We start from the raw sequence: 16,479 nt of genomic DNA on the forward strand, positions 1-16,479 counted from the left end.
TAGAACAGTAATTTACCATGATGGTAACGAGTGATAAAGAATTATTACGTTCAAAGAAGGCAACAAATAAGGAAACTACTCAGTCCCGAGAAGACAGACCGAGATCTTCGATTCAAATAAGGTAACAAAAAGAAAACTGTTTAATTCCGACAATGGAAGACAGAAACAATATATAACAATATCGAGCTTTTTGAGTATAGTAATCATAACGAGTGAGTCGAGAATAACCCTAAACCCTAAACCCCAAAAAAAACACGAAGGATTAGGAAAAAAAAAAAAAAAAAAAAAAAATATATATATATATATATATAGAAAATGAATTATTTAATTATTTTTAATTTAAAAAAATGGTTGGTTTTGGATTTGGGTTCAGCAAAGGCAACTCTTTACCACGGTCGGAGTTCCCACCCGTCTTTAGCGCGACGCGGTTTTGTATTCAAATTCCAGACGGGATTTGGTTCATCGTCTTCTCTCCCTGCCTTTTGCTTTCCCTCTCCGTTCTTCATCTTCCTTCGAACTTGAATCCACTGGTAATTTCTCTCTTCTCCACCATTTTTCATTCTCTGTTACACTGCCGGTTTGTTCTTTCATTCCATCGCTGGAACTGGAAATGTGTTTGTTCTTCGATGAAACGAAATGAAATGCGGTTAACTCTGTCCGAACTAGTTGATTTGCTGAATTACTCACAATTTTCAGTTGTTCTTCTCGTTTTCTGCTTTATTTCTCCACGATGAAGTGTTGTGTTTCTTGTTCCTTGCTGATTGTTGGGTGTTTCTTTTAGTGTCTTTCTCTTCCACTTTTATGTGGTAATTTGAAGTTGTTTTGGACTATTCTGGATCGAATCAGGTGATTTGGTACGTTTTAGTAAATCTAGAGTTGAGATGAGTTAGGGAGGCTTGGTGTTGAGTTTGAATGGTTACTGGAATCTATGTTCAACTTGTTGTGTGTTTGTGTGTGTGTGCGTGTGGCTAAATGAATTTCAATTTGAAGATTTCTTGACCGATTTTCTTCTTACAAAGCGCCTGTTTTACAACCACAGTAATCTCACGGTAGTAGTGCGTGCTTTTTCATCCTTGTTCTATTTAGTGTGAATAGTCACTATTAGGGTTCTAGTGGAGAGTTTTTTTAGTCATTTTTACTTAGGAAAATTCCTTGTGTTATGTGGGATTCTATGATAGATTTCTTGGTTATTCTGAGATCCCACATCGGTTGGGGAGGAGAACGAAGCATCCTTTATACGGGTGTGGAAAGCTCTCCCTAGTACACGTGTTTTAGAAACCTTGAGGGGAAGCCCAAAAGGGAAAGCCCAAATAGGACAATATGTGCTAGCGGTGGGCTTGGGCTATTACAAATGGTATCAGAGCCAAACATCGGGCAATATATCAGCGAGGAGGTTGAACCTTGAAGGAGGTGGACACCGGGTAATGTGTCAACGAGGAGGTTGAACCTCGAAGGAGGTGGACACTAGGCGGTGTGCCAGCGAGGACGCTAGGCCTTGAAGGAGGGTGGATTGTGAGATTTCACATTTGTTGGGGAGGAGAACAAAGCATCCTTTATAAGGGTGTTGAAACCTCTCCTTAGTAGACGCGTTTTAAAAACTTGAGGGAAAACCCGAAAAGGAAAGCCCAAAGAGGACAATAACTGCTAGCGGTGGGCTTGAGCTGTTACAGTTATGACTTCACTTCTGTTCATAATTTTCTTTTTGTGTACATGAGAACACCCATTTAATGTATACTAAGTCATTTGCACACGTGATTCTTTCTTATTGATAGTGCTTAAATTACATCAATATGTTTTCTTAACCAATCGGGTTCTTCTCCTCGTGTTATCAGTTCACAGACAAAATGCCAGAAATTCAATTGGGTACTCATACTGTGAGATCCCATGGAGCTCGATTATTAAGAATCCACATTCAAGATTGGTTGATCCTTTTGCTCCTTATTGTGATAGAGGTTGTGTTAAACGTTATAGAGCCATTTCATCACTTTGTTGGACAGGAGATGATGACAGACCTGAAATTTCCACTACAAGATAATACTGTTCCCCTTTGGGCAGTTCCAGTATGTTTGAAACTTTCATTTATTTGTGTTGTAGTGAATTCCATGGTAGTTTATTTTTCTGACATTATTGTGGAAAGTATAAACAATATGACTTTCTTTTTTTCTTTTCTGTAACAGATAATTGCGATATTGATGCCCTTTGTTGTATTTATTATCTACTATTTCATTAGAAAGGATGTCTATGATCTCCACCATGCCATATTGGGTATCTCTCTCCTTCTCTCATTTAATAATAATTGGAGATCCTTGTAATTCCGGATAATCTTGCCAAGCATAACATTTAATGATTGATCATGTTTGTTCAGGACTTCTGTTTGCTGTTTTAATATCTGGAGTAATGACTGATGCTATTAAGGATGCTGTTGGTCGGCCACGTCCAGACTTCTTCTGGCGCTGTTTCCCTGATGGCAAAGGGGTTTGTTTTTTTCAATTTTTTTTCATGTTTGTTCATATGCAAACATCTTTCGTGCTCCTATGCTCCTATCTTTTTTTATATTATTATTATTCATACTCATTATAAGATTAGTACTTGATATGTGCAGGTATTTGATAAAATCACAACTGGTGTTTTATGCACCGGAGATAAGAATGTTATTAAAGAAGGATATAAAAGTTTCCCGAGTGGGCATACTTCCTGTAAGAAAGATGTGTTCTTCTGAATTATGTTATTTGATTGTGACTGTCTATTTTTACCATTTTGTAATCATTACATGTGCACTCACAGATTGATTGAATAGCAGTCAAAAATCCTATACTCTGGTAGATGATTGAATAACATTAGGCTTTTATCTTTCTTAAATTACCAATCCAGTCGCACATTGATGATGTCATCCTAATGTACAAAGACTTGATACTCTGTATCCTTTTTTAATGGTTTGAAGTTAAGCCATTGATAAAGATTAAGAAATTATAATATTCAAGCAAAAACTGTTAAGGCTTAGATTTGTTCACTGTAACCTCATATCACATTTTGTGGGGACTGTTGAGGATTGTTGGGAGAGAGTCCCACATCGGCTAATTTAGAGAATGATAATGGGTTTATAAGCAAGAATGTATCTCCATTGGTGTGAGGCCTTTTGGGGAAACCCAAAGCCAAGCCATGAGAGCTTATGCTCAAAGTGGACAATATCATACCATTGTGAAGAGCCTTGATTCCTTGTACCATTGTGAAGAGCCTTGATTCCTTGTAGAACATACACTAATGAGTTAACATTAATAAGCTTTTGTGCTAGCATTGGTTATTAGTTCATTAGTTCATGTTGTGGTTAATGCATACAAATGCTTATTTGTGACATGTATTACCTTTGTTCTTTTTTTTTTCTCCATTTCAGTTTATTTTCTCTCACTTGTGCTTCTTCTAAGCTTATTAACAAGGGAAGCTGTCTATATGCAGGGTCTTTTGCGGGCCTTGGATTTCTTGCTTGGTATTTGTCTGGGAAAATAAGAGCATTTGACCAAAGGGGCCATATTGCAAAACTCTGTATTGTCTTCCTACCCCTGCTTGTTGCAGCTCTTGTTGGTGTTACTCGAGTTGATGACTATTGGCATCACTGGCAAGACGTTTTTGCCGGGGGTCTTCTTGGTCAGTCGATCCAATACCTTATTCATTTGCTCTTACTTTCATATGATTTTTCTTTTCTCATGTCTTATCCGAACCTTCTGTGCAGGGCTGACAATTGCTTCCTTCTGTTATCTGCAATTCTTTCCAGCACCTTATCACATTGATGGTATGGCCCACAATATCATTAGTTTCCTTCAAAGTTGTGCATTCTACTTTTATGTTAAATGAAGCAATGATTTGTCCATGGTAAATTCATTATTTCTTTTACCCAAGAACCAATCTTTTAATATTTCTTCCATGTTAGTCCTACTTTTGAATCTTTGACCGTGCATTGAGATCCATCTGGCCTGGTCAAAAGTAGTTTTTTTTCTTCTTTGTTTTTATACTTTAGAACCTTGTTAATAGAAAAATTGATTGGTTAGATTCTGGGGCTCATTAATCATCTCAGATTTCATTTTCTCGACTATGTAGCAATCCAAGTCTACCGCAGATATTGTCTTTTTTGGGCTTTCCTTTCTGAGCTTCTTCTCAAAGTTTTAAAACGCGTCCATTAGGGAGAGGTCTCCACACCCTTATAAAGAATTCTTTGTTCTTCTCCCCAACCAATGTGAGATCTTACAATCCACCTTCTTCGGGGTCTAGTGTCCTCACTGGCACACCGCCCCTTGTCTGTCTCTGATACCATTTGTAACAGCCCAAGCCCACCGCTAGCAGATACTGTCTTCTTTGGGCTTTCCCTTCCGGATTCCCTCTCAAGGTTTTAAAACGTGTCCACTAGGTAGAGGTTTCCACACCCTTATAAAGAATGGTTTGTTCTACTCCCCAATTGGTGAGATCCGATCGTTGATTTTTATGTTGTTGACCAGAAGAAGTCTTCTAAGACAGTTGTTAAGATAAATGAATTAAAAATGATACTTATCTGTATACATGTGCGCATACAAACAAGACAGGATTTGTCTACTTTCTTTCTTTCATTGGTTGCAGCTAGTTTTTCTTTTCCAATGTATTCTGATTTTCTGTCCACGTCCATGTGAACAGGAAAGTTGCTCCTCTGACCTTCCCATTCTATTGTAGTCAATTATAGCTCTAATGATTCAGTAGTTGACTTTCCCTTGACCTGAACTTTAATGTCAACTTGAATACTTCTGAAGCTGGATCCTAAGCTATGCCCACTTACTTCATTAGAACCAAAATGTTACACAAATGTCATATATGCAAGTAGTCCTGATTCTTGAGCATTCATAGCGTTCTCGAACTGACGTTTTCGAACTTTTACACCTTATCTACAGGTTGGGGACCTCATGCATACTTTCAGATGTTAGCCGAGTCTCGCAACGAAGTTCAAGCATCATCGCCGAATGCCAATAACATTCATGCACAACCATCAGAAATTGAAAGTGTGTACATTCAACCTCAGCATGAAATGAGATTCAATACACAGGACTCAAGCCCCATGCTGAACAGATAGAGAGCCTGGCACAAGAATCTAATCTTGAGCTCTGATTGGGTACATAGGTAGGGATGATGTGTTAGTCTTCTGAACCAAAACACTCTCCTAGATCTGCTTGAAATGAAGATATGATCGCTTTCTATATTTATATTCTTTGATTCTTTTTCTTCATTTACTCTCTAGTTGTGAAGATTGCTTATCTGAGATGTCTGGCTTTGAAGTGTGGGATTGTTTTGATGACAACTTGCTCTAGAATTCAATTCATTTCGTGCCTTGTACGTATCTGTGCTGACTTGCATGCGTTCATATGTGGTTTCACATTGACAACTAGATGTGTTATGACCCCTTTATAGGAGGTGGAAGAACAGACACGTTTTACTGGTTTTTTTGGTTTGTGGGTTTGAATTAGATTAAGCAAAATTCATTGATTAATAATGTTTGTTTCTTGTGACAACCCGTCTTTCTTAATTCGAGATCTTTTATTGCAAATAGTTCCCAAATCGGAGAACATTAATTTATACCTTTATAAGTATATCTGTAGTAGTTCAAGTCTACTATTAGCCAATATTGTCTGTTTTGACTCTATCAGCTTTATGGTTGAAACATGTCTACTAAGGAGAGGTTTCTAATCATTATAAGGAATGTTTCGTTCGTCTGTTTTGGCTCTATCAGCTTTATGATTGAAACATGTCTACTAAGGAGAGGTTTCTAATCATTATAGGGAATGTTTGGTTCTTCTCTCCACTGACGTGGGATCTGACCATATTCATTTAAACCTTCTATCAAATTTAATTTGTAAATCATTAGTTTAATGTTCCGAACTGTATAGATTTCTTAAAAAAGATCTAAACCCTCCATTTGAAAATTGTTAAATATTTGAAACGATGGATTAATGGATTTGAATGTTTAGTCATTTAATTGATATAATTAATATTAACTTTAATCATTTATTACCCTACCTTTTTCTTTTATTTTATTTCTTATATTTCAAAATATCTAAAATTATAAATTAAATTAAATTTTAAAGACAAAAAAAAGTTGTTTTAAAATTTTAAAGACCAAGTTCAAATTTAAAAACTATTAAAAAAAACGAATATTTGACTGAAAATTTTAAAAATATTAAAAATATTATTTATTTATTTTATTAAAAATATTGAGTGGGTCTAAAACGACAAAACCGACCCATCCATGAGCAGCAGTTCATAACATTAGAAAACGACATGAGAGATATTTTCGCATTTTTTAAGACATTTTCTGAATAATAATATAGACATAAATACACTTTTTTAACCCAAAAAAAAAACTATTTTATTAAAATTATTTAAAATTTTACACAAAAAAAAAAATGTATAAACAAATTAAAATAAGAGAAAAGCTAGTTACCCATTCAAATATTTTTTTGCCGAATCACAGGATTTGTAGATATTGTTCTATTTGAACTTTCCCTTTTGAGCTTCCACTTAGTTACACAGTAGAACTGGTGCTCATCCAGTTGAAGGGGATGAATTATGATGTCCCACATTAGTTGGGGGATGAATTATGATGTCCCATGTTGGTTGGGGCGGAGAACAGAACACTCTTTATAAGAGTGTGAGAACCTTCCCCTAGCAGACGCGTTTTGAAGCCTGAGGAGCTCGAAAGGGAAAGTTCAAATAGGACAATATCTGTTAGTGGTGTGCACACTTTTTATAAGGGTGTGAATGCGTTTTAAAGCCTTGAGGGGAGCCCGAAAGGAAAGTCCAAATAGGACAATATCTGCTAGCGGTGTGCTTGGGCAGAACACGCTTTATAAGGGTGTGAATGCGTTTTAAAGCCTTGAGGGGAGCCCGAAAGGGAAAGTCCAAATAGGACAATATCTGCTAGCGGTGTGCTTGGGCAGAACACGCTTTATAAGGGTGTGAACGCGTTTTAAAGCCTTGAGGGGAGCCCGAAAGGGATAGTCCAAATAGGACAATATCTGCTAGCGGTGTGCTTGGGCAGAACACGCTTTATAAGGGTGTGAACGCGTTTTAAAGCCTTGAGGGGAGCCCGAAAGGGATAGTCCAAATAGGACAATATCTGCTAGCGGTGTGCTTGGGCAGAACACGCTTTATAAGGGTGTGAACGCGTTTTAAAGCCTTGAGGGGAGCCCGAAAGGGATAGTCCAAATAGGACAATATCTGCTAGCGGTGTACTTGGGCAGAACACTCTTTATAAGGGTGTGAATGCGTTTTAAAGCCTTGAGGGGAGCCCGAAAGGGCAGAACACTCTTTATAAGGGTGTGAACGCGTTTTAAAGCCTTGAGGGGAGCCCGAAAGGGAAAGTCCAAATAGGACAATATCTGCTAGCGGTGTGCTTGGGCAGAACACGCTTTATAAGGGTGTGAACGCGTTTTAAAGCCTTGAGGGGAGCCCGAAAGGGCAGAACACTCTTTATAAGAGTGTGAGCGCGTTTTAAAGCCTTGAGGGGAGCCCGTAAGGGAAAGTCCAAATAGAACAATATCTGTTAGCGGTGTGCTTGGGCAGAACACTCTTTATAAGGGTGTGAATGCGTTTTAAAGCCTTGAGGGGAGCCCGAAAGGGCAGAACACTCTTTATAAGGGTGTGAACGCGTTTTAAAGCCTTGAGGGGAGCCCGAAAGGGATAGTCCAAATAGGACAATATCTGCTAGTGGTGTGCTTGGGCAGAACACTCTTTATAAGGGTGTGAACGCGTTTTAAAGCCTTGAGGGGAGCCCGAAAGGGCAGAACACTCTTTATAAGGGTGTGAATGCGTTTTAAAGCCTTGAGGGGAGCCCGAAAGGAAAGTCCAAATAGGACAATATCTGCTAGCGGTGTGCTTGGGCAGAACACGCTTTATAAGGGTGTGAATGCGTTTTAAAGCCTTGAGGGGAGCCCGAAAGGGAAAGTCCAAATAGGACAATATCTGCTAGCGGTGTGCTTGGGCAGAACACGCTTTATAAGGGTGTGAACGCGTTTTAAAGCCTTGAGGGGAGCCCGAAAGGGATAGTCCAAATAGGACAATATCTGCTAGCGGTGTGCTTGGGCAGAACACGCTTTATAAGGGTGTGAACGCGTTTTAAAGCCTTGAGGGGAGCCCGAAAGGGATAGTCCAAATAGGACAATATCTGCTAGCGGTGTGCTTGGGCAGAACACGCTTTATAAGGGTGTGAACGCGTTTTAAAGCCTTGAGGGGAGCCCGAAAGGGATAGTCCAAATAGGACAATATCTGCTAGCGGTGTACTTGGGCAGAACACTCTTTATAAGGGTGTGAATGCGTTTTAAAGCCTTGAGGGGAGCCCGAAAGGGCAGAACACTCTTTATAAGGGTGTGAACGCGTTTTAAAGCCTTGAGGGGAGCCCGAAAGGGAAAGTCCAAATAGGACAATATCTGCTAGCGGTGTGCTTGGGCAGAACACGCTTTATAAGGGTGTGAACGCGTTTTAAAGCCTTGAGGGGAGCCCGAAAGGGCAGAACACTCTTTATAAGAGTGTGAGCGCGTTTTAAAGCCTTGAGGGGAGCCCGTAAGGGAAAGTCCAAATAGAACAATATCTGTTAGCGGTGTGCTTGGGCAGAACACTCTTTATAAGGGTGTGAATGCGTTTTAAAGCCTTGAGGGGAGCCCGAAAGGGCAGAACACTCTTTATAAGGGTGTGAACGCGTTTTAAAGCCTTGAGGGGAGCCCGAAAGGGATAGTCCAAATAGGACAATATCTGCTAGTGGTGTGCTTGGGCAGAACACTCTTTATAAGGGTGTGAACGCGTTTTAAAGCCTTGAGGGGAGCCCGAAAGGGCAGAACACTCTTTATAAGGGTGTGAATGCGTTTTAAAGCCTTGAGGGGAGCCCGAAAGGAAAGTCCAAATAGGACAATATCTGCTAGCGGTGTGCTTGGGCAGAACACGCTTTATAAGGGTGTGAATGCGTTTTAAAGCCTTGAGGGGAGCCCGAAAGGGAAAGTCCAAATAGGACAATATCTGCTAGCGGTGTGCTTGGGCAGAACACGCTTTATAAGGGTGTGAACGCGTTTTAAAGCCTTGAGGGGAGCCCGAAAGGGATAGTCCAAATAGGACAATATCTGCTAGCGGTGTGCTTGGGCAGAACACGCTTTATAAGGGTGTGAACGCGTTTTAAAGCCTTGAGGGGAGCCCGAAAGGGATAGTCCAAATAGGACAATATCTGCTAGCGGTGTGCTTGGGCAGAACACGCTTTATAAGGGTGTGAACGCGTTTTAAAGCCTTGAGGGGAGCCCGAAAGGGATAGTCCAAATAGGACAATATCTGCTAGCGGTGTACTTGGGCAGAACACTCTTTATAAGGGTGTGAATGCGTTTTAAAGCCTTGAGGGGAGCCCGAAAGGGCAGAACACTCTTTATAAGGGTGTGAACGCGTTTTAAAGCCTTGAGGGGAGCCCGAAAGGGAAAGTCCAAATAGGACAATATCTGCTAGCGGTGTGCTTGGGCAGAACACGCTTTATAAGGGTGTGAACGCGTTTTAAAGCCTTGAGGGGAGCCCGAAAGGGCAGAACACTCTTTATAAGAGTGTGAGCGCGTTTTAAAGCCTTGAGGGGAGCCCGTAAGGGAAAGTCCAAATAGAACAATATCTGTTAGCGGTGTGCTTGGGCAGAACACTCTTTATAAGGGTGTGAATGCGTTTTAAAGCCTTGAGGGGAGCCCGAAAGGGCAGAACACTCTTTATAAGGGTGTGAACGCGTTTTAAAGCCTTGAGGGGAGCCCGAAAGGGATAGTCCAAATAGGACAATATCTGCTAGTGGTGTGCTTGGGCAGAACACTCTTTATAAGGGTGTGAACGCGTTTTAAAGCCTTGAGGGGAGCCCGAAAGGGATAGTCCAAATAGGACAATATCTGCTAGTGGTGTGCTTGGGCAGAACACTCTTTATAAGGGTGTGAACGCGTTTTAAAGCCTTGAGGGGAGCCCGAAAGGGCAGAACACTCTTTATAAGAGTGTGAGCGCGTTTTAAAGCCTTGAGGGGAGCCCGTAAGGGAAAGTCCAAATAGAACAATATCTGTTAGCGGTGTGCTTGGGCAGAACACTCTTTATAAGGGTGTGAATGCGTTTTAAAGCCTTGAGGGGAGCCCGAAAGGGCAGAACACTCTTTATAAGGGTGTGAACGCGTTTTAAAGCCTTGAGGGGAGCCCGAAAGGGATAGTCCAAATAGGACAATATCTGCTAGTGGTGTGCTTGGGCAGAACACTCTTTATAAGGGTGTGAACGCGTTTTAAAGCCTTGAGGGGAGCCCGAAAGGGATAGTCCAAATAGGACAATATCTGCTAGTGGTGTGCTTGGGCAGAACACTCTTTATAAGGGTGTGAACGCGTTTTAAAGCCTTGAGGGGAGCCCGAAAGGGCAGAACACTCTTTATAAGGGTGTGAATGCGTTTTAAAGCCTTGAGGGGAGCCCGAAAGGAAAGTCCAAATAGGACAATATCTGCTAGCGGTGTGCTTGGGCAGAACACGCTTTATAAGGGTGTGAATGCGTTTTAAAGCCTTGAGGGGAGCCCGAAAGGGAAAGTCCAAATAGGACAATATCTGCTAGCGGTGTGCTTGGGCAGAACACGCTTTATAAGGGTGTGAACGCGTTTTAAAGCCTTGAGGGGAGCCCGAAAGGGATAGTCCAAATAGGACAATATCTGCTAGCGGTGTGCTTGGGCAGAACACGCTTTATAAGGGTGTGAACGCGTTTTAAAGCCTTGAGGGGAGCCCGAAAGGGATAGTCCAAATAGGACAATATCTGCTAGCGGTGTGCTTGGGCAGAACACGCTTTATAAGGGTGTGAACGCGTTTTAAAGCCTTGAGGGGAGCCCGAAAGGGATAGTCCAAATAGGACAATATCTGCTAGCGGTGTACTTGGGCAGAACACTCTTTATAAGGGTGTGAATGCGTTTTAAAGCCTTGAGGGGAGCCCGAAAGGGCAGAACACTCTTTATAAGGGTGTGAACGCGTTTTAAAGCCTTGAGGGGAGCCCGAAAGGGAAAGTCCAAATAGGACAATATCTGCTAGCGGTGTGCTTGGGCAGAACACGCTTTATAAGGGTGTGAACGCGTTTTAAAGCCTTGAGGGGAGCCCGAAAGGGCAGAACACTCTTTATAAGAGTGTGAGCGCGTTTTAAAGCCTTGAGGGGAGCCCGTAAGGGAAAGTCCAAATAGAACAATATCTGTTAGCGGTGTGCTTGGGCAGAACACTCTTTATAAGGGTGTGAATGCGTTTTAAAGCCTTGAGGGGAGCCCGAAAGGGCAGAACACTCTTTATAAGGGTGTGAACGCGTTTTAAAGCCTTGAGGGGAGCCCGAAAGGGATAGTCCAAATAGGACAATATCTGCTAGTGGTGTGCTTGGGCAGAACACTCTTTATAAGGGTGTGAACGCGTTTTAAAGCCTTGAGGGGAGCCCGAAAGGGATAGTCCAAATAGGACAATATCTGCTAGTGGTGTGCTTGGGCAGAACACTCTTTATAAGGGTGTGAACGCGTTTTAAAGCCTTGAGGGGAGCCCGAAAGGGCAGAACACTCTTTATAAGAGTGTGAGCGCGTTTTAAAGCCTTGAGGGGAGCCCGTAAGGGAAAGTCCAAATAGAACAATATCTGTTAGCGGTGTGCTTGGGCAGAACACTCTTTATAAGGGTGTGAATGCGTTTTAAAGCCTTGAGGGGAGCCCGAAAGGGCAGAACACTCTTTATAAGGGTGTGAACGCGTTTTAAAGCCTTGAGGGGAGCCCGAAAGGGATAGTCCAAATAGGACAATATCTGCTAGTGGTGTGCTTGGGCAGAACACTCTTTATAAGGGTGTGAACGCGTTTTAAAGCCTTGAGGGGAGCCCGAAAGGGATAGTCCAAATAGGACAATATCTGCTAGTGGTGTGCTTGGGCAGAACACTCTTTATAAGGGTGTGAACGCGTTTTAAAGCCTTGAGGGGAGCCCGAAAGGGCAGAACACTCTTTATAAGAGTGTGAGCGCGTTTTAAAGCCTTGAGGGGAGCCCGTAAGGGAAAGTCCAAATAGAACAATATCTGTTAGCGGTGTGCTTGGGCAGAACACTCTTTATAAGGGTGTGAATGCGTTTTAAAGCCTTGAGGGGAGCCCGAAAGGGCAGAACACTCTTTATAAGGGTGTGAACGCGTTTTAAAGCCTTGAGGGGAGCCCGAAAGGGATAGTCCAAATAGGACAATATCTGCTAGTGGTGTGCTTGGGCAGAACACTCTTTATAAGGGTGTGAACGCGTTTTAAAGCCTTGAGGGGAGCCCGAAAGGGATAGTCCAAATAGGACAATATCTGCTAGTGGTGTGCTTGGGCAGAACACTCTTTATAAGGGTGTGAACGCGTTTTAAAGCCTTGAGGGGAGCCCGAAAGGGCAGAACACTCTTTATAAGAGTGTGAGCGCGTTTTAAAGCCTTGAGGGGAGCCCGTAAGGGAAAGTCCAAATAGAACAATATCTGTTAGCGGTGTGCTTGGGCAGAACACTCTTTATAAGGGTGTGAATGCGTTTTAAAGCCTTGAGGGGAGCCCGAAAGGGCAGAACACTCTTTATAAGGGTGTGAACGCGTTTTAAAGCCTTGAGGGGAGCCCGAAAGGGATAGTCCAAATAGGACAATATCTGCTAGTGGTGTGCTTGGGCAGAACACTCTTTATAAGGGTGTGAACGCGTTTTAAAGCTTTGAGGGGAGCCCGAAAGGGAAAGTCCAAATGGGACAATATCTGCTAGTGTTTGGGCAGGAGCCTAGACAGGTCAGTAATGTGGTTGAATGAACCAAAACTACCTTCCTTACATGCTCGTATAGAATAAATTTTTATAACTAAAAAAGTACCATAAAAGCATTTTTAAAAAAAAAAAAAACAGAAAATAAAAAAGATTCCCTTTTCATCCAAAATAATAACAATAATAAAAAGGCATCGAAATTGAATGGCTATAATTTATAAATATTAACAATCAATGAGTTGGCTGTTAATGCTCGAAAAAAGGGGAAGAACGGCAATGGGCTGACCCAGAGCATGCAATTTTTCGTCGCGAATTCAATTTATATCTTCCACTCGTCCCATTAATGGCGGATTCGAATTCAGCGTCTTTCGTTGACCGAGGAATCTTTCTCCCATTGAAATCGAATCTCGTTAAGCTTGAAGTGGGAGAACTCATTTGATTGATCCACCTTTCGTCTCTCTTTTTCCGAGTTCTTCCTGCTATGCTGGCTTCAAACGGCGATGTTTTGCTTGATACTGGTCATTCTCGTCTTAATGAGCTTGGATACAAACAAGAACTCAAGCGCGACCTCTCGTAAGTTTCATGAATGGTTTAGTTTGTGTTTCTTGTGATTGTGATGTTTTTGCTGTTTGTGCGTTATGAATCTGAATCGCTTCAATCGTTGCTTTAATTGCAGGGTGTTTTCTAATTTTGCGTTTTCGTTTTCGATTATCTCCGTGCTCACTGGTATTACTACTCTTTACAATAATGGGCTGAATTTTGGTGGCCCTGTTTCGTTGGTTTATGGATGGTTGATTGCTGGTGTTTTCACTATGTGTGTTGGATTGTCCATGGCTGAGATCTGTTCTTCGTATCCTACTTCTGGAGGTCTCTACTATTGGAGTGCCAAGCTTGCTGGTCCAACTTGGGCTCCTTTTGCCTCTTGGATGACTGGCTGGTAATCATTTCTTCTTCTTCTGCTCAAATTATAACATAATATCAGTTATGGATCAATTATCGGCATTTCTTAGTCTTGGTATTGGTAGATTTGTTTGAGAGTTGCACAAGATTTGGATTTAACAAGTTTCAAAGCTTTCTATTTGACCAAATGAGAATATGTACATGGTGGAATAGTTTGAAGAACATTTCCCCCCTGCTCCTTGCTTGTTCTTTAAATCTTTTGAAGTTTTATGGAGCTTAGGAACACGATTTTCTTGTTCGTTATTGTTCGTTATTGTTCGTCTTGAGAAACTCCAATTACGTTATTTTCCTTGCATTTGTGTATTCCATTCCATCTTAACATGTTCTGATTTCTTGCAAACAACTTTAATCTTTGCACAGGTTTAACATTGTTGGACAGGTTCTTCTAAAGATCTTATGCTCAAAGTTCAAATTCTTATAACCAGGTTAAGCTTTTCGTTTAATATTCCCTAACTCGTGGAAGTGATCTGTATGCAGTGGGCTGTCACAACAAGTATTGATTATTCACTTGCTCAGCTAATTCAAGTGATAGTTCTGCTTAGCACAGGGGGTATAAACAATGGAGGATATGAGGCATCTAAATATGTAGTGATTATTTTCCATGGTGGAATTTTGTTGGTACATGCTATCATGAACAGCCTGCCCATTTCATGGTTGTCTTTCTTTGGACAGTTTGCTGCAGCATGGAACTTTTTCGGTATGAAGGTTCAAGTTTCTCTTTCTTTGAGCTCTTCATGAGCTTACATTTCTAACAGGATGTCGAATTCTTAGGTGTTTTTCTTCTTACATTTCTCGTTCCCTTGGTGGCAACGGAAAGGGCCAGCCCCGAGTTTGTCTTCACTCATTTCAATGCCGATAACGGCGAAGGAATTAACAGTAAACTTTACATATTTGTTTTGGGACTTCTGATGAGTCAATATACCCTAACTGGATATGACGCTTCTGCTCATATGGTATGTTCTCCTCCACCTCGGTTTATGCATAACTGTTAGATAACTTGCAATGTAATCTGCGTCTTCGTACGACATTACAGACAGAAGAAACGATAGAAGCAGATAAGAACGGACCGAGGGGAATTATTAGTTCTATTGGGATATCAATTGTTGTTGGTTGGTGTTACATAGTCGGCATCACCTTCGCCGTTACCAACATCCCGAACCTTTTGGATAAAAACAATGATGCTGGAGGTTATGCCATTGCTGAAATATTTTACCAAGCATTCAAGAGCAGATATGGGAATGGAGTTGGGGGAATTATTTGCTTAGGTGTGGTAGCTGTAGCGATTTTCTTCTGTGGAATGAGCTCTGTCACTAGTAACTCCAGGCAAGCTGACTAACTGTTCTTGTCTTTTAAACACAATGTATGTGTTTTGGCTCACGGTTTCATATTTCGTGTAATTTTTCTTCATAGGATGGTTTACGCATTCTCCAGAGATGGAGCGATGCCATTATCGTCAACATGGCATAGAGTGAACCAAAACGAGGTCCCCATAAACGCAGTTTGGCTCTCCGCTTTAATATCGTTTTGCATGGCATTAACGGTACGAACATTTGCATTAAATTACTATAGAACTCCATTTGTTTCACTGCATCATAATCTTGTTACAATACCGCAATCATGCCTAATAGTTTTCTGTAACGGCTCAAGCACACCGCTTGCAAATATTGTCCTCTTTGAGCTTTTCCTTTCGGGTTTCCCCTCAAGGCTTTAAACCCGTATGTTAGGGAAAGGTTTCCACACCCTTATAAAGGGTGTTTCGTTCTCCTCTCCAACCTAGCATACGGGTTTGCGAGCACTCCATTTTCATTTTAGGGTGTCTGAAGTGTTAATGTTATTGCCACATAGAAAACAATGCCCTATGCCCTTCATATGCAGGAGGAGGATGTATTTATACTTCTTGTTAACTTATTGCAGTCTCTTGGAAGCACAGTGGCCTTTAACGCCATGGTCTCTATAGCAACAATTGGTCTGTACATTGCATATGCCTTGCCCATATTTTTTAGGGTGACTTTGGCAAGGAGATCCTTTGTGCCAGGACCTTTCAACTTGGGTCGCTATGGGATCTTCGTTGGTTGGGTAGCAGTTCTTTGGGTGACGACAATTTCGGTTCTCTTTTCGTTACCTGTCGAGTACCCGATTACGAACGAGACTCTCAACTACACCCCTGTCGCCGTTGGCTGCATGTTGATCGTTACCATTTCTACCTGGATCTTGAATGCTCAACATTGGTTCAAAGGGCCTGTAACTAACATACCAACTTGAAACTGTACACTATGCAAATGGTACTCCCTTCTTATAGTAAGATTTTTAGATTAGCAATAGGGCTCGAGTTTATAAGTTTTATTTGGTTTGGGTCAACCCGAGGTTTTTGTCCTATGAACTCGAAATCGAACCGAACCGAGTTAATTCGAGTTTAGGAAAAATAACCCAACCCAACTCCTATATTTCGAGTTGGGTTGGTCCGGGTTGTCCGGTGTTGGATGTACGCCCCTAATGTTTAGGAAGTATAGAAAAGAACTTATGTTGTAGTTACTCTGGTATTTAATACATATTCAAACTTTGTTCATCATCTTTTTCCTGTATTGTAGTTTTAAAGCTTATTGAGAATATATCCTCAACGGGTTAGAATTTGAATCTCTTTGAAAGAAAATAAAAAAGTATTGTATAATAACCCATCTCTAATCAAATAAGTAGCCACAGTTAGGGGTGTACATCCAACCCGCTACCCGAAAATCCAACCTGAATTATAAGGGTTCGATTGAGTTTAAAA

At 41.3% G+C, this 16,479-nt stretch overlaps 2 protein-coding genes across 5 annotated transcripts; both read left to right on the forward strand.

Annotated features, from left to right (window-relative positions):
• The first annotated feature begins 365 nt into the window (after positions 1 to 365).
• LOC111802751 (lipid phosphate phosphatase 2) lies at positions 366 to 5,353 on the forward strand. 4 transcript variants are annotated; one of them, XM_087127158.1, is made up of 9 exons: positions 366 to 530; positions 1,833 to 2,060; positions 2,178 to 2,265; positions 2,366 to 2,475; positions 2,603 to 2,696; positions 3,454 to 3,642; positions 3,728 to 3,787; positions 4,911 to 5,136; positions 5,255 to 5,353. In XM_087127158.1, the coding sequence occupies exons 2-8, from the start codon at positions 1,845 to 1,847 to the stop codon at positions 5,087 to 5,089; spliced, it is 936 nt and encodes a 311-aa protein (XP_086983284.1). In that variant the 5' UTR covers positions 366 to 530; positions 1,833 to 1,844; the 3' UTR covers positions 5,090 to 5,136; positions 5,255 to 5,353. The 4 variants fall into 4 exon arrangements, with proteins under 4 accessions (XP_086983284.1, XP_023543005.2, XP_086983285.1 ...); XM_023687237.2 differs by having other exon boundaries at positions 4,911 to 5,353; XM_087127159.1 differs by lacking the exon at positions 366 to 530 and adding an exon at positions 758 to 854 and having other exon boundaries at positions 4,911 to 5,353.
• Positions 5,354 to 12,975: 7,622 nt separating this feature from the next.
• BAT1 (bidirectional amino acid transporter 1) lies at positions 12,976 to 16,275 on the forward strand. Its single transcript, XM_023687251.2, has 8 exons — positions 12,976 to 13,322; positions 13,426 to 13,686; positions 14,070 to 14,088; positions 14,187 to 14,406; positions 14,481 to 14,662; positions 14,743 to 15,032; positions 15,120 to 15,249; positions 15,624 to 16,275. Exons 1-8 carry the CDS (start codon positions 13,231 to 13,233, stop codon positions 15,969 to 15,971), a joined length of 1,542 nt encoding a protein of 513 aa, XP_023543019.1. The 5' UTR covers positions 12,976 to 13,230; the 3' UTR covers positions 15,972 to 16,275.
• The last annotated feature ends 204 nt before the right edge of the window (positions 16,276 to 16,479 follow it).

The sequence above is a fragment of the Cucurbita pepo genome, chromosome 9, assembly GCF_057944985.1.
Source record: "Cucurbita pepo subsp. pepo isolate OVF chromosome 9, ASM5794498v1, whole genome shotgun sequence".
Lineage (NCBI taxonomy): Eukaryota > Viridiplantae > Streptophyta > Magnoliopsida > Cucurbitales > Cucurbitaceae > Cucurbita > Cucurbita pepo.